At 38.4% G+C, this 17467-nt stretch overlaps 1 protein-coding gene across 1 annotated transcript in view; it reads right to left on the bottom strand.

The window, feature by feature from the left end:
* LOC114069340 (serine/threonine-protein kinase DCLK2-like) overlaps positions 1 to 17467 on the bottom strand; it is a 47688-nt gene that overhangs the window by 6802 nt on the left and 23419 nt on the right. Inside the window, exons 7-13 of the mRNA XM_027906059.1 lie at positions 17241 to 17349; positions 12374 to 12431; positions 8146 to 8265; positions 6197 to 6343; positions 3758 to 3891; positions 2397 to 2474; positions 755 to 851 (exon numbers count right to left, since the gene is read on the bottom strand). Coding sequence (XP_027761860.1) covers positions 755 to 851; positions 2397 to 2474; positions 3758 to 3891; positions 6197 to 6343; positions 8146 to 8265; positions 12374 to 12431; positions 17241 to 17349 — 743 coding nt within the window. The remainder of the gene's footprint in view (positions 1 to 754; positions 852 to 2396; positions 2475 to 3757; positions 3892 to 6196; positions 6344 to 8145; positions 8266 to 12373; positions 12432 to 17240; positions 17350 to 17467) is intronic.

Below are 17467 nucleotides of genomic sequence, written 5' to 3'. Positions count from 1 at the left end.
AGTCTGTGTAAGTCTGAAGTGAGAGATCACCTTTAGTACCAAGACTGAGGGCCATGTTTGTCCAGAATGCATGCCTGGAAGTGTGTGAAATGACCACAGCTTGGGAAATGTTGATGAATGGATAAACAAACAGCCATTGGGAAATGCAGAAAAAAAGTAACTTCTCACTGGTTGGATAAAAATAATAATCTCTACTCGCTAATGAGCCTTCAGATATCATTCAGAGCGCATGAGTGAATTAGCTTGAGTAGCAGGCCTTACAAGTTGGAACCTTTATCCTGCAGACACAACTGTTTTAAACAAAACTGCAGTGATTGATAACACAAGAACTGTTAGGAAGGGCAATTAGCAATGGCTGCACATCTTGAAAAGTTCTAATAACTCGCTCAAGTAAAATAGGAAGAAATGTCAACTGCATTCAGTCCACATAGCAATAATTTTTTCTTTTTTAAAGAGCAGTAGGAGGGAAAAATTCAGAGACATTTACCAGCTGAACCTGCTATAACAGTCCATCATGAGGCACACTGAGTATCATGTGATGTTCACCGAATGCAGTTGGCATTCTGCTACCCTTACTCAGCAACACAACAGCCTGAAACAGCTGAGCTTTCATTTAACATGTTAGGCCAAACCAAGTAAAAAGGCAGAGCAACTGGAGCAGTGGCTGAATCTTCTAGTCTGCCTTTCCAAGAGAGAAACATCTTTTCAGGGACTCGTCAGAAATGCTATTTCAGGTTGGAAAATGTAGCGGTACCTTTGCTGAATCAGTGATGTTATCCCAGTAGGGAGAAGGAAATTCCAGCTTCCCAACAAGTATCTGATCAAAGAGGTCTTCCTGAAGGTTGTTTTCACTGCAGAACAGCAGTAATGAGAAAGATTATGAGAGAGAAGTCAGTTTGTCATGTGAGTTCTTAACTTGATTCGGGGATGGAACAGAAATGATGTTAATAACTACTAGCAACGCATACTTCTCAAGCTTATATAGAGGCAGCACTTCTGAGCTGTTTGCCATAGTTACACTGTCAGAGGTGATGAGAAAACCAAATATAGTGAGGTGAAAGTTCTTCCACTGGAATAGAGACTTCACAGCTAACACACAGGAACAGGAAATGGGATTAAAAAGAAAGACACTTGCCACCCTAGTTCTAAAGAACCTGCTACAGAAAGCATATGACTGGGGGAAGACATGTAGTGAAATGAGCCTCATCTGTTAAACTATCAAAACAGGAGAATTTTCAAAATCCAAAGAGGAGATATATAAAACACAGTAAACTAAATCTATCATGAGTACTGGCAGGCTACTGATATTAAAAGGATAAGTACTTTTTTATCAAAAACATGGTTTCATGAATATTCAGAGATAAGTGGCAGCAGGATTTTTGTTTTTCAACTTTTTTGCTGGCCATAACCACTTTGAACATCCACTCTACTTATTTCTGCAAGGAAAAATTTAGCTCTTGAGTTTGTTTTGCAATAAATATTTATTAACCTTGGTTAAGGCCAGATTCTAATAGAATATGGACATTCTCCCTGCCTAAGCCCCAAACTCTATTCAAAGAATTTGCTATTTGTTTCTATATTGTATCGTTCAAAACAAGTTTCCAGTTTTAAACGTGAACTAACTACATAAACCCCCCCAATACCTAAACTAAATAATATTTTTCCATCAACAATAACTGTTTATATTGTGTTCTTCGCAAAATATTCTCAGTCTGGTGTTTTAGTTAAAAATTAAGTATTTTGCTGTAAAAATGAACGACCAGACCATGCATTAACAATTTATATGTTAGGAAGAGAATTCACTATTTAAATATACCAATTCCTTCTCATTCCCTGGAAAATAAAAATGGCTGAGGCACAAAGCATATCCATTTGATTTTCAGTAGAGCTCCTATATATTGTGACAACTGAGTAGCAAGAATGATGTTTGCAAACTCCACCACTCATATGACACTTACCAAAAAAATTAACAAGGTTAAAAGCGCAGGATAACCAAATTGTTCCCCCTCCCCTCGGTTTACCACCACCCACCCTATCCCACCCCGGTACTGAAGACCCGGGAGCTGCCGGGTCCCGACAAAAACGCCAGAGGGCAGCGTGTGCCCGTGGATCGTGGAGCTGGGATGCACAGGGAGACAAAAGGAAAAGCGGCTCTGCCCTTATACCCCCCACATCCCTGCAACACAGCAATAAACCAGCTACAACCTCAGAAAAATAAATAAATAAAATTAATCCCAGAACCTAAAAAGAAGGAAAAGTGAAAACAATTCAAAGAAAAGAACAAAGACATAAAGAAAATGTGTCACTCTAATCCACCTTTTTTTTTCCCTCCCAGGATGCCTTCTTCAGGGATAAATAACTTGATTGTTTTTACTGTTTTGCCCTTTGACACTCACCTGCGAAAAGGTGGAAATCCACATAACAGTATGTATGTGATCACACCTGCAGCCCAAATATCCACCTTTAGGCCATATCTGAGAAAACAAGGCTGTGTTACTTGTGCTGAATTAAAAAAAAGAGTCATTCCAATGAAAAAAAAAAATGCATTGACATGAATACATGAGAATCTGTTCTAAATTACTTGCTGATTATGTGGTATTTTGTACCCAACCACCTTTTTCTTCACAACTTTACAGTCTTTAGGAAACCAAGATTCTGTGGTTTTTCTTTTTTTTTTTCCACCATAAGCCTCAAGGCTCTCCAGAGTCTTCTGAATACACTCATATTCAAGTCAGTACCAAGGTTTTCCCAATCCAGAATCACTAACGATAAAAGACAAGGATGTGCCTTCTCAGTCCCTGCAGTGTAACTACCTCTAAGGTTATCGTGTGTTGCTAAGCAACAAGGCACACACCGATCCTCCACTCTCATGACAAACACGGGGAGGAAGAACTGCACTTTTCTTTCAAAGCACAGAAATTAAAACACTAGAGGTCAAAAAGAGGTCTTTTGTCCTGTTCTTTTCTATCCAGTAGATTCAGTTTGTCAAAATCTAAAACACGCAGATGAAGTGCCCTTTGACATTTGAGCTCACTGCAACTGTAAAATATTTCTCCATACAACAAATGCACTGAACAATGACTGAAACAATACAACAAACCTCCCTCCATTAGGAAGACCAAATTCAGAGGGGGTCACAGCTATGGCAAGACTCAGCTATAGCATGGAATGAAGCTCTAATAGGTCTAAAAGGAAGGATGACTTGTGAAATTTTATCATTTTTAGAAATTATTTTGTATTTATGCAATGACCTGTTAAATACCAAAAAAATGGGGCTGTTTAATTAAGCAAACGATTATCAAACAGCATGTGTCACCCAAACAAGGTCACTAGAATCAACATGATCTAATTAGAGCTGTCCTAAGAACAGGTTTAGGTTAGGTGACCTCTGGAGCCTCTTCCAATATAAATTATTCCATTTCTAACACAAACACTGTGTTCTGCCTGTCTGTTTTTCCCCAGGCAGCTGCCACGGCTGGTACAATGGACTCTGAACACTGAGGTGAGGCAGGGAGCACAAACCAATGAACTCCACTGCACCAGCAGGTCCAAGGGAGGTGAGTAAGAAGGCAAAGGTGAATTCTGGGATCAGGGTAAGCAAAAAATCTGGCCTCTTTGAGGAACTGTGAATGATGCCCATGGGTGCTTTTGTTACAAAAAGATGGAGAGCCAGCCTATTAAGGCATCCTAGTTCTTAAAACAGTTAGGAGCTACCTGACAAAAATAGCTGTTTACAAGGCCTATGTCTTACTCTTACCCTGTCTCTGCAATGATTTCTGGAGCCACGTAGGTGGGCGTACCGCAGACAGTATATAAAGGCCCTTCAACCACAGTCGCCAGTCCAAAGTCTCCAAGCTTCAAAGACTTGGTTCCATCTGAATATTCACATACCTGGAATCAGAAAAATAAAAACCCAATGAGGAGGAGAACATCTGCTTTTTTTTTTTTTTTAATTTGTTTGGAAAATAACCATCATCATATGGGGAAAAAGAGGTAATTTCCACAGCCCTGGAGGGAAAGAAGAGAAAAATGCTGTTACCATTGATTGCAGCTGGAGGTACTGTTCAATGGAGCTGTCTGCCAGCTATGTAGGTCAGACCATGACACAGCCTCAAGCAACTTGAGGGGGGGAAAGAAAACCCAATCCTAGAATGCTGAGAAGTTTTAAATATATTAAGTAGTGTATAATACTCTAATTTCATTTGATTAGGACCTAGAGTTTAAAATGGGACTGGCAGCAACAATCAGATTTGTTTAACATCTTGTTAATGTGGCATAAATCTGGTCAGTTGTTATGTTGGATATTTCACTGGCAAATGTCCTCTCTCTGCTTAGTCAGTCTAGGCAAGTTCAGTACAGCATTGAGAAAGCTGACTGAGAAGTGTTTAGGTTTCTGCGCAGACCCAACTGTATCTTACCAAAAGCCCCATAAATGATCTAGCATTGAGTCTGAGTCATTTTATTGATGAAAGAAGTTGAATTTCAATAGAAAGAAAAGTGCTACATAATAGTGACTGCAAGAGTAAATCAAACCAGACCAACACAAAGGAAACATCCCCCTAATAAATTAATCTCAGTTTCGTTCTTAAAGTAAAATATTTATATTAACATAATTTCAAAGGAACCTAATTTTTGGAATGTAGGACTCCATAATCTCCAGAATGACTGAATTTCTTTTGTTTCCTCAAACAACTGAACGCTGTTAAGGCAGCAATACTTTCCTTCATTCCTCTCTGTAATTCATACCATTAATGGAAACTCTTGTTCTCTTTTATGTAACAGCTTCAAAACTCTCAGAGTTTGGATTTTTAAATGCATGACTAGTAAAGAGAATTCAGACAGCTGCATGACCCTGTGCAAAAAAAACTAACTACTTGTAATTCTAGGTAGCAATTGATAGGAATTATTTGCATTTACATTCAATACCAGTATGTTACCTTTACATTCTGCCACTGTCAATCAGAGTGAGTAAGATTTGCATCTGTTGAGTAATCTCTTTAGGCTTTCTAGGCAGAAAGGACATTTGTGCCTATTTTTAACTGATTCAATCACTGATGAGAGCTTAAAATTTCTCTGGACTGCGTTTGAAGATGCACTGATAATGTGAGACATTCACCTTCATTTTCTCACTCTTAAGAGCCATGTTGCTCTAACTAAATTTTCAAGGAGAAGCCACCCCTCCCTTTCTTTTGCTAAGCAGTCTAATTGTTTGAGGGCATATTTAAATTGCCAAACACTGTCAGTGGAATTAGTTGGGAAAGACTTGACTATGAAATGAAAAATATTTTCAGCTTGTAGCCCTATCCTTCTAATAATTCAAAATCTGTTCTGGGATAAGCCATGACTCCTACTCTAGATGCAACCTCATTAAACAGGACTGACAAACACAGAAGGTTTTAAGAAATGCCTACCAAGTGTTGATGAAAGCTACCAGCATTGCCGATGACAGTTGCTCAAGCCAAGGGGAGATTACAGCCCTGTTTGTTCACTGGTGACACTTGATATCTAATATCCAATATGTAATGCACAAGTATAACCTCTGTGTTTAAGCAAATGGCATATGTTGATCCCATTCTGTGCACAGAATGGGAAAGATGCCCTCTGTGGACTGTGGTAGAAGTGGTTCCCAAGGCAGACTTCATGGTAATTCCTGTCAACACAGCTATTTTCTGTCTCTGTTGAAACCAAAAGTAGTCAGTTCCCCAGGAAAAAAATAAACGTATGTATGTACAGAGTTAATTCCCAGCTGGAATATTGGTAAATCATCAGAAAAATGATCCCACGATGACACTGAGAGAAAAAGGGGGAAAAAAAAAAAAGCTTCAGATGGTAACCATATGATTGTTCAAAGAAATGGAAGAAATGGCACTCGGCCCACCTTTTCTCCCACTTGCAAACTAATAAATAATTCATTGACATAGCTTTAAAATTCATTGTTTTGTGAGACAATACTCCTGCTTATCTAAATGGCAGCCAATCAAAATGTAAATAAAGATAAGTCTAAGGAAAGGTTTGAGCACAGCTCTCTCACATTACAGTGATTGCTATCTCGTGGCAGAAGATTTATTTCATATATGCTTATTCTAAATTATTATGCCTTCTCTCCTCTGCTCAGCTCCTTGACATTTATATATACAAGCATTTGCATTAATGAGAACAAAGTAAGAGAAAGTATTAGATAATAAATGGGACATACCAGAAGATTTTCTGGCTTGATGTCTCTGTGCACAATGTTGAGACCATGAAGGTATTTGAGAGCACTGGCTAAATTGTAGACCATTGCACTCCCATCTCGCTCTGTGTATTTTGTAGATGAAGTGATAGCATCAAATAGATCTCCTCCCTACATAATAGAAAGGAAAAAGATCAAGGTAGGAAAAATAATTAAGGTGATATTTCATTTAAAAAAATAAAACAAAAACAAAAACCCACACACCAAAAAACCCCCATGTAAAATCTTCCTTTACAAAAGGTATGCTCAAAATTCCTGTTAAACAGTAAAAAAATTATTTTGCAGAAAGATGATCTTGTCACCAAGATACTAGAGTGGGACTTGGGTTATCTAGATTAAATTCTCAACTGCAATCCTGGCTTCTGGTGTCTGAGTTTGGACAAGTCACAGATCTTCTCTGTCTTGATTTCTTCTTATTGATCTTCCTACCTTTGATCACTCATTTCTATTACCTACAGGTACAGGCATATATTTTCCCTTTTCCTTCATCTTATCAGTGTAATACCTTCAATGTAGTGAAAACCAGCCCTGGTTTTGAGTAGAGCCTAAAGTAAATTTGCCCAGTAATAAAAACCTTAACAAACAAATATTCAGCAATTGTAATGAACTGCAAATCTGAATTTCTGCAGATACAGCAGAAATATCAAATAAACAAAGCTGAAGAGGACAAACAAGACAAGCGTGATCTTTTCCAACATAAATGAATCCACTGATTCTATGATACACCAAGGTGCAGAACCTACAGGTGATTTCTGAACGTGTCAGTTGTGCAGTCTCTGTTTTATGGATGCCCTATTCCTCCTGGAACACATAACAACATCTGAGCAAATTACTGATGCAGCATTTTCAGTCATTGCAACAAATTTTATGTGGGTGTCTCTATGATGGTTACCCTGGATACATCTGTAGGAGTGATCTGTCTGAGCTGTGGGTGGCATTCCAAGCATTTCAATATACATGGAAGAGAAGGAGCAATTCGGGAAATACAGGCCAAGATGGTGGTGAATTAAAATATAAAAAAATACTGTCTTGAAACCCCCAAAAAGCCTATAGTATATAAAAATAACTTCTGGAAAGGAAGAGAAATGAGTAGGCTACAGAAATTATGAATTTACAACCACACACTTTTTTTAGGTTTCCCAGGCTGGTACCTACTCCTGAATCTAACAATGTTTCAGACAAGAAATAAGAAGTGCTGCTGCTTCTATATAATATTTGTATCTGATATGCCAATCAAGCTGATGTGCAGTGATGCTGTGTACGTACACAACTCAGACAAGAGAATGCATAACTAAAACTTGATGTAATTTGTGTATTTGGCTTACAAGGTGACAGCAAAATGAACATTTTTGTTTTCTCTGTACGTATATGAAAGCAGCACATCTGTTCACTGGTGAACTGGAAATAAGAGGAATGAATGTTTGATATAAGCAAACCAGGTGAGATTTTTTGAGTTTTAATTTTTTTTGGATGATGATCACTTGACTTTAAACTATTTGTCTGATCTATTGACAATTAAGATAAATTTATCACAGAGAGATAAATTCATTGCTTTCTTTAAGGAAAATTATTAAATAAATATATTAGTGAAATAAATGCAGGTGTTTTGTTAGTAAAAGCACATCACTATCAGCCTTGCATACTGTAAGCATGATATAAAAACCACTATCCACTTCTGTCTAGACTGTGCACATGGCAAAATTGCCTCACACCTGTGTTAATAATCTAATTACAACTGAAGAGAGACAAATTCCACTAATATAATTGATCGAAAAGAGTGTTTTTATTATTAAAAATGCAGGTTGCCACTGAAATCTTACATGACTACGTCTCTCAGGATTTCCAGATACTGCTCAGATTTCACACCAACACAGAGAATTCAAATAGGATAAATAAAGCCCCCTTGGTCTTACCTTGACCAGCTCCATCACCAGATAGAGTTCTGTTGGGGTGTCCATTTCCTCTATAAGCATAATGATATTTGGATGCTTCACTCGGCGCAGAATAGACACTTCATTTTCAATCAGGTGTTCCTGTTCAGAACAGGATGGAGAAGTTTATCTGAATAGACATGAAATTGCCAGTTTCCTTTGATCAGCTGATCACTTGATCAGGGAGCACCCTTTTTGCTGTTTAATTTATATAGTAGAGGGTTATTGTCAGATGCTGGATTTTAAGCTGTATTTCATCATTGACCACATTTAATTTAAAATACTGTATTTCACACACATAACCAATGGGATATCTCTGAAAAAAGACTCCAGAACATGACATCAATTCAGGAAGTGTGGATTATATTCTTATGTGGGTATTATGAGGTGAAATTAAGTTCAGAACCTTTTTGCCCCCAAGCTGGATCATTGTAAACTGTCACCCCTCATCAATAGTTAACAAGCTCTTGATCCTCTCCAGCCTTCACCTCTCATTAGTGTAGGTTACTCGAGGACAGATTACCTAGGATTTATATTCAAGGACTTTATTTTTAAAAAAAAAAAGTTTTAGAATATATACAAGAAAAAAATTTTATAACTGCTTTGGTTACGGATTTCAGTTCATTTTATATGTATGTTCAAATTTACAATCTGCAAAATGTGTAATAGCTCAGTTACATCGTTGCGACTCCAACAGCTTAACAGCACACAGATTGAGTTTAATTTCCCCTTCCCTATACTTCTGAGGAAGTAATGGCTTTCAAGAACAAATTAGTTTCAAATGTCTTGTTTTCTGGAACATTTTAGCACATGGTTAACACTGGAGACCGAAAAAAATTACATGCCCCTTTCATGTGAAAGAATGATTTTAATTTTCCTTTATAAATATTGGAATACAGCCGTATTTAGGTTCACTGCAAAATAAAATACCAATGCTTGCATAAAACACGAGCACCCTTACACTTGGGCAGATAACAAATCATGTCATTGGACTCAGAACTTATTCATGTTTAATGCACCGATTAGTAGCATGCACTTCATGCATTTGTGAGCAGAGCATTAAAAGGAGATGTGATCCACTGTGCATAGGCAGTGACTGAAGATCTTGTGCTACTTCAACTTCTTCTTGCAGGGTTTATTTACGGATGCACTGTGCTTTTGCCAAAGCTCTACGTGGCTACATAACTCAGAAACCACATGCCGTGTGTGCATCTCGTTTGGTGACAGTGCGGTGCGGCATATACGGGTTAAACAGTCACACCTTTGAAATTCAGTTTGAAAGAGCATCAATTGTCATTCTGAACAAACATATGTCTGCTCCAAGCAAAGTGCTCTGGAGAAAAAAAAACAAACAAACATGAAGCAATTTTGTTAAACACAATGCTGAATCTCATCACCAGAGAGAAGTGAACAGCCACAGCACACTAAGCCTTTAGGGACGGAAGCCTGTAAATTCAAAACTAATATTAAGAGTCCAAGCAGAAGCTAGAATATTATTATAGCTTTTTCTACCTAAAGAACAGATAGCATATTAAATTTACTTCATCCATTAATTACGACTAAGGCACAAGAGCTTTATCTGTGCTTTCTTAGTTTCACTTGACTAAATTGTTAATTGCTTTAAATATAGCTCGGAAATAACTAATGCTTATTTAAAATAATAATAATTTCTGTTTAAAAGTCCCTGAAATGTTGTTGAGCTAATGTTTAAAATGCTGACTAATATGCGGTTCTTTATTTTCAACCACCCCACTGTTTTGCTCTATTTTGCCATATAAAAAAATAGCAATTTTCAAAGTCATTACCATGTTTTTCCTGGATAGTGCAATATATGCTTCAGTTTACATAAATATGATTTATTTACAGTGAAATTACTGTGTAATTAACATTTAAGCCACTTGTGAAAAATACATTAGTCAACTGGATTCAAGTTTTAGGACATACAAGATTAACTGCTTAAGGAGCAGTGAGCAACATTCAAGTCATCCATATTTGGGCCAGATGGGTGTTTTCAAAGCAGGGCTTATGTTGGCCTGTGAAACTAAGCAAGGAAAGAATAAGCAGTAGCAAAATTTAATTATTTTCTCTGTTGGAATTCTTCCTGGACAGTTCTGCCACTGCCCTAACAGGTATAAACATCTTCCTAAGAACAGTCTGTAGCTATACAGATACAGATCCTTTCAAAGCAGGCAAGTATGCATCCATGGGGCTCATTTTTTAATTTGTTTTAAAGCAGGGAGAAAGACATATAGAAAATATGTCTAAACTCTACTGTATAAAGCAGACTTTCTATCTGTAGATAGTTCTAATTTGTGATACCTAACCAGCTGACTCAGATAAGTAATAAACACCATCTAAAGTTGCAAGCTGTAGACATCACCCAAAAATTTTGTTCGCAGTGGAAAGTGCTTTGTCACCCTTTCCACAGCTGAAGAAATTGCAACATTTCAGTCTCAGGATGGCAATTTTAGCACTTTTTTTCATGGTTATGCATTTTTAAGATTCCTTTCTAAATTTTCTAAATAAATCTGGAGAATATGAGATAAAACAACACAGAGGCTGGAACACTGATCTCCTAGCACCTGACACATGATTTAAAATCTGCATACATAAAACATTTCTGTTTTAGCACCTCTGCTTAAAGGGAGCCATCACAGCATCATACAGCTCCTTACCACAGAAAGAATGTCACACAGACTTGCTACATCCTCCTACAAGGACACATTCAGCATTTGGAGCTCTGAATGACACTTCAAAGCAGTTACACCACTTAGTCGACAAAAAGGGTACCTTTGATTTAAACCCCTGACTTGGTTACAGAGATACCTCCAGAATTACCTCAGTCAGTCATTTACATAAAAAAAATAAAGTGTCTGGATCAAAAAGTCCATCTTTTCAACCCTTCCTGAAAAAGTGGTGTATTGCCTACTGTGACAGAGACGTCAATGCAGAATTTGATTGTTAATAAAGCCTCAGTGATCTTTTAGCTAACACTAAACTATGATCCATTTGATTCCTAAGTTTCTCAAGGGTATGTTGGTTTTAAGATATATCAAAGCAGTGAAAATAGAAGTATTTTATTTGTTGTTATCTATTCCAACACTTAGTCTACATTCTTGGCTGTAGGTTGGCTGTTTTTATTCCTTTTTAAAAATATACTCATAAGGAAAGGAAAGAAAGGGTGGGACACTCTCAGATATCTATTTCACAGAATCACAGAATTGTTTGGGTTGGAATGGACTAGAGATCTAGGCAGGATCATGTAGAGCAGGATATACAGGAATGCCATTCAGGTGGGTTTGGGATGTCTCCAGAGAGGGAGATTCCACAATCTCACTGGGCAGCCTGTTCCAGAGCTCTGCCACCTTCAATAGAAAGAAGTTCTTGCTCATGTTGAGGTAAAACTCCTTGTGCTTTATTTTATGGCCATTGCTTCTCATCCTGTAGCTGGGCACCACCAAAAGGAGTCTGGCACCATTCTCTTGACACCCATCTTTGAGATATTTATGGGCATTAATGAGATCCCCTCTCAGTCTTCTCTAGACTGAACAGGCACAGCTGCCTCAGTCTCTCCTCAAAAAAGATTCTCCAGACCCCTCATCATCTTTGCGGTCTCCACTGGACACTCTCCAGTAGCTCCTCATCTTTCTTGTGCTGAGGAGCCCAAAACTGGACTCATTATAGGAGATGTGTTCTGCTGAAGAGATAATTTTGGAATTTTTTTTTTTTTTTAAGCTTGAATTAAAAGAAAATGTTTAGGAACTCAAGAGATCCTTGTTAATACAGGATGGTAAAAGTAGTAAAGAGAAAGAAATGGCTGCAAAAATTCCTTTCCAAATCCATGTTCTGTTTATAAAAGGAGCATGTACAGCCATAAAAATAAGAGGCAGAGTGGGATGGGAATTACACAAATACAAATATAGCTACAAATTTCCTTTCTCATATTTTACAGACCAAAATAATTTCAATATATTTTGGATGCATATTAGCATTTTTTGTCTGTCCAATAAAATAGACAATTAGTTTGCTTTTTACTCTGTTATTTAGCAGACTAACACCACTGCTTTTATTATGTGTTTCTTGGATACATTATCATCTTGTTAAAAATATATTCTGAAAATAGTCAGAAAACCCAAATACACCCACCATTTATGACTAATGAGCAGCTGCTAGTGCTGCTTCTGTATACATGCAAATTGCTGTACACTACCTTTCCACAGCATTTAGCCTTGTCTATGATCTTCAGGGCAAACTCCTTTCCTGTGGATCTAGCAAGAAAAACACAAGAGCCATTAATTAGAAACCGATCAACAAATTGTGGCATTCTCTGTAAATACGTCGCCATAACAGAATGTCGTGACCCACTCAGATCGCTGACAGAAAATTCACAGAATGGGCTTGATTTTGGTTTTTGTTTTCTCAGCAGCATTAGTGCCTGCTGTTTCCCTGACTACCACAACCTGGCTCACTTGGTGTATTAATCCCACAATCCAGCTGCAATTTATGCTTTGTGACCAGGCACGATTTTGTTACTTCCTTAATGCAACATGCAAAATTTGCCTTCAGCCTTCCACTTAGCTTTGTTCAACTGGCAAGCTTTAAAGATAAAAATCATACACATATATGTGTAAGCAAGCAGAAGAAAGATTTATATACTAGTAAAAAAATTCAATAGGATTCAGCAGAGCTAAAACCCCACAGTTCATTATAAAGTAGTCTAAAATCCTGTAGAATCTATTAGCCACTGATTTTGAGCTTTTATATTTCATTCTTCCTTTATTTTTTTTTCTTTAAGAATTCTGCTGAATTCTACAGCAGTCATTTAATAAGTCCCAAGGATTTTAAGATGGTGGTTATATACAAAGTAAAAAGGATTACTGTTTTTGGTAAATTCTCTCACAGAAAGGAGCTCTTGTTTGTCTGTTGTCCCTTTAAGCAATAAAAATCTCCATTTCTCCAGAAGGGAGAGAAAAAAGAAATGCAATGTATACATATATATTTTTTTTAATCTTAGAAGTTACTACTTATATTAATGATGAACATCAGAAAGAAAATGCCATAAAACCTTGTTGCTACTTTGTTTTTTGCCAGTGCCTACAGACGCCAGCGTGCATCAGAACACCAGTGGTATGTATGGCAAAAACAGGAGGTAGTTACAAAAGCAAAAGTCAGGCACGTTTTTACACTTCCAGGTAATTTTCACTATGCTTTTAGCATTAGATACAACTAGTCAAAAGCAGTACCTTACAGAAAAAGGAACTGCATTAACATCTAACATTTGATACCTGCATTATTGAAAAAATGCAGCAGAGAATCTCTTCCCTGAAAGTGCAGCTGTAGCTGCAAGGTTGTCATAGTTACAACCTGATTTGGTCTTTAGATAGAAGCCTTATCTAAATGGTATCTGTGAAATGCCATCCTCTCATATTACAGGCCCAGTGTAGAATCTACTATGAATACAACATGTAATTCAGAATCACAATTTGTGCATTTTACCGTAAATTATATCTGAAAGCCTGCAAACAACTGATCAGCAAAGTCCACTTAGTAAACCTTTGGCACTTATGCTGTGAGAAAAGAGGAGTTAACATTCACAGAGCTAATTCATCAACCAGCTTCCTCTTGCAAATGTCCTCTACTACAGCACCTATGAAAAAAAACCCCTGGATATAATGCACATAATTTCTGTGCTAATACCACAGTGCATCATACACCAGCATTGTCTGACAGGTTTCTGGTATTCTTCTGTCGAGCTGTCAGTGCCCATCTGTTGAGTCATGTCTTTATATACAGACATATAGGCACCCTGTACAAAAGAGACCCTCTTATTCTTTTTGTAGAACAGCTGGTATAAGAGGATCCTGGCTCCCCAGCTAAGGCTTCTAAGCACAACACTATTAGAAATTAGGCAGAATTAACAGGAATTAAAAAAGAAGCATTTATGGTTGGCCTTTCCTCTTTCACTGTTATTGTTAGCAATTATGGTTGTGTATTTATTTTATATAAAATTCATTTAACATTTCACTAAAGATTTGATCACATATAAAACTAGATGTTTTAATTTTGCTTTTTTTTTTCTTTTTCTTTTTACAATTGGAAGGCTGTTTTTCTAGTCCAGTTTCCTCATTCCAAAAAGCACAGATGACATTTTGAAACCCCAGTGACCTAGCACCCCTTGTCCCATTTCCAGTGGAACTTAAGCGATTTCCAAAACCCACAGCTGATATTTCTGAAAATAATATATTATGTAATCTGATGCTTTTAATCTGCTACGTTTCATGAATGTTGTTCGCTCTATAAATAACAAAGGATGTGTGGCCAGTTTCAGGGTGCATAAGCAAACACTGTGAAGCATTGTTCATCTTGTGCTTGAGCGGAAAACTTCGGGATTTTAAACCATGGAAGAACCTTTGAGACACAAGGTATGCTGGGACCTGAGGGGATCCACTTGTCCCAAAGGGGAAAATGCATCTTTGGGCATGTCTGGGGGAGCTGATTGAGAGAGCCTTAAACTAGACTTGATGGGAGAAGGGGATACCAACAGGATTGTAGCAGGTAATGGTTGGGATGGCATCACCTAAGGATGGCAATGCCAATGGGAACATTGGCACTGCTCCCAGGAGCATGAAGAGCTCAGGAGTGTATCTGAAATACTTGCACAGAAATACACGCAGTATGGGAAACAAATGGGATGAACTGGAAGTGTTGGTTAGATCTCAGATCTATGATATCATTGCTGTTCGTGAGACCCGGTGGAATGAATCCCAAAACTGGAGTGCTGGGATGGAAAGCAGGAGCCTGCTCAAGGGGGACAGGCAGGGCAGTGAGCTGGAGGTGTTGCACTATATCTAACGGAGAGATTTCACTGCACAGCCCTTACAGTCAGTGGTGATGTGGTTGAAAGCTTCTGGGCGTGGATAAGGGCAGTGGAAAACAAAGGACATGGTGTAGTGGTAGTCTGCTACTGCATCACTCATTTGGGATGAAAGCACCGTTGAGTTATTCTATAGGCAAAGATGAGAAATTACTCTGCCAGGAGCCCTTGTCCTTCTGGGGAGATTCCAACTTTCCAAACATTAAGTGGGAATATCATACTGCTGTGAAAACAGGCCTTGGAAATTCTTGAGGTTTGTAGGAGATAATTTCTTGTCACAGGTACTCAGTGACCCAACTAGGCAAGATGCCCTCCTAGACTTGCTACTTGTGAACAGAGAAGGACTCGTGGGGGATGTAATGGTTGGCGTCTGTCTTGGCCATAGTGATCCTGAATTGGTTGAGTTTAAAATTTTTTGTGTAATGAGAGAAAAGGACAGCAGTGTTGCTCAAGAAAGCAAACTAAGCTACTCAGAGAGTGCTTTATCAGAGTACCCTGTATCCTCTTTTGAGGATCAACTGCTGGTCAGTTTTTAAGAACCACCTTTCAGAAACACAGGAGTAAGAAATTCCACTGTCTTCTAAGTCAAGCAAGCAGGGCAGAAGACCAGCTTGGCTGAACAAGGAATTCCTCATGGTAATCAAGAGCAAAAAGAAGTTGTACGATCTTTGGAAGCAAGGTCAGGCTTCAGAACAAGATTACAGAGCTGTGGGTCGTATATGCAGGAAGAAAACAAGAAAGGCCAAAGCACAATTAGAGCTGAAACTGGTCAGTGTTGTGTCAGACAAGGCTTTTTTAAGTATGTCAATAGCAAAGGGAAATCTAAAGAAAACATACTTGTTGAAGACTGTCACCTGACTAATAGAGATTAAGATAAAGCAAAGGCATGCAATGCTTTGTGTTTGCCTCAGTCTTTAGTAGTACTGATAGACATGAGTCTCCTGAGCCAGAGGACCACAAGAGTGGGAGCAGTGACTTTCCATCTGCTGACACTGAAATTGTCAGGGACCAGCTGCATCAGCTGAATGCTCACAAGTCCCTGGGGCCTGATGGGATTCAATCCAGAGAAGTGAAGGACCTAGCAAACACCATGGCAAGACCCGGCTCAAAGACATATCAAAGGTTATAAGAGTGTGGGGAGGTCCGTGCTGACTGGAAGCTTGCCAGTGTTATTCCAATTTATAAGAAGGGTGTGAGGGAAGACCCAGGGAACTACAGACCTGCTAGTATAACCTCACTTCTGGAATGAGATGTTTTCATTTCTAATTACCTTTCTTTCCTTTTACTAAAACCAGCAGACGAGGATCAAATAGTAGAAACTGTTTCTGTAACTTTTACGGTTTTTACAGTCATTTGCTGAATTTTCCCGGTATTTGCAAACAAGTTGGGGATTCCTCATAATATTTAAGAAACCGACACAGCTCTCAGACTGATGAAGATAGCAGAAGGTGGTTCTAAAAAAAATACACTGAGAAAGTGACAGTCAAATCATCTGTTATGTTTGCACTAGCAGCAAAGCGTGACACAAAGCTTTCAGGGGAAGGGCAGTGATACAGCACAGGTCTGTAAAGGTATCCTGTCTACCCCATGGGAAATCAGGGACAAGAATATTTCAGGGTCTGGTATACTGAAGGGTCCACTTGGAAAGTCTCTGGCTACTCAGCCCAGTACCTCACAGAAGCAGCAAGCACAAGGGAGCCAGTAGCACAGGCTAACAGCCAACCACTGCATGCCTTTAAGAATGCTTTACCCACAGTATACTGAAAGCTGTGAAAAATCCTGTAAGCAGCAGGCAGTAGGGACATTAGAGCAGCAGAAGTGCTGAGGCAGAAGCGGGGGATGGCTCTCAAAGGCTGTTTAGATGCCACATACAATTTCCTGTCACCCACAGCCATCTGCAGTGTGAGGGATTTCTGGAAGATCTGTGGGGTTTCCTTAAGAGTCACCATTAGAAGGTGATACCTCCTATAGTTTTTGGGATAAAATTGTTTCTCTGCTGTTCTCATATTCCTCTGCTAGAAGAATACATAGGAAGCTCTGCATATTTCACTATGCCTATTTCTCCTGAAGTGTGTGCATATCTTTGCATATGGGAATGCTGCTCTTTGCTTTCATCTCCTTACATTTTTCTAAGAATTTATGTTAATACAAAGGGCTTTATCCAGTAAAATAAACAGCAGTACTGAACAGTTTCCTTGCTCACCGTTCTACACACTCCTTTACCACAGCAAAATTGCCATCACCAATCACCTTCCCCACTTTGTACTTCTCAAGAATGGTAGATGACCCTGAAAACTTGTTTCCATTCACGCCTGAAAAAAAAAAAAAAGTCAATGATGCAAGCTGAAGTGTCAGCAGGATGCAATATATCCCCAATGGGTTCCACAGAGATAGAACAGTCACAAATGCAAAGCAAAACTTAAAAGTAAG

The sequence above is a fragment of the Empidonax traillii genome, unplaced genomic scaffold, assembly GCF_003031625.1.
Source record: "Empidonax traillii isolate 1590-97213 ecotype Southwest subspecies unplaced genomic scaffold, ASM303162v1 scaffold1245:size146629, whole genome shotgun sequence".
Lineage (NCBI taxonomy): Eukaryota > Metazoa > Chordata > Aves > Passeriformes > Tyrannidae > Empidonax > Empidonax traillii.
The sequence above is the reverse complement of the archived record's forward strand: the minus strand, read 5'-3'. Positions and strand labels throughout refer to the sequence as shown.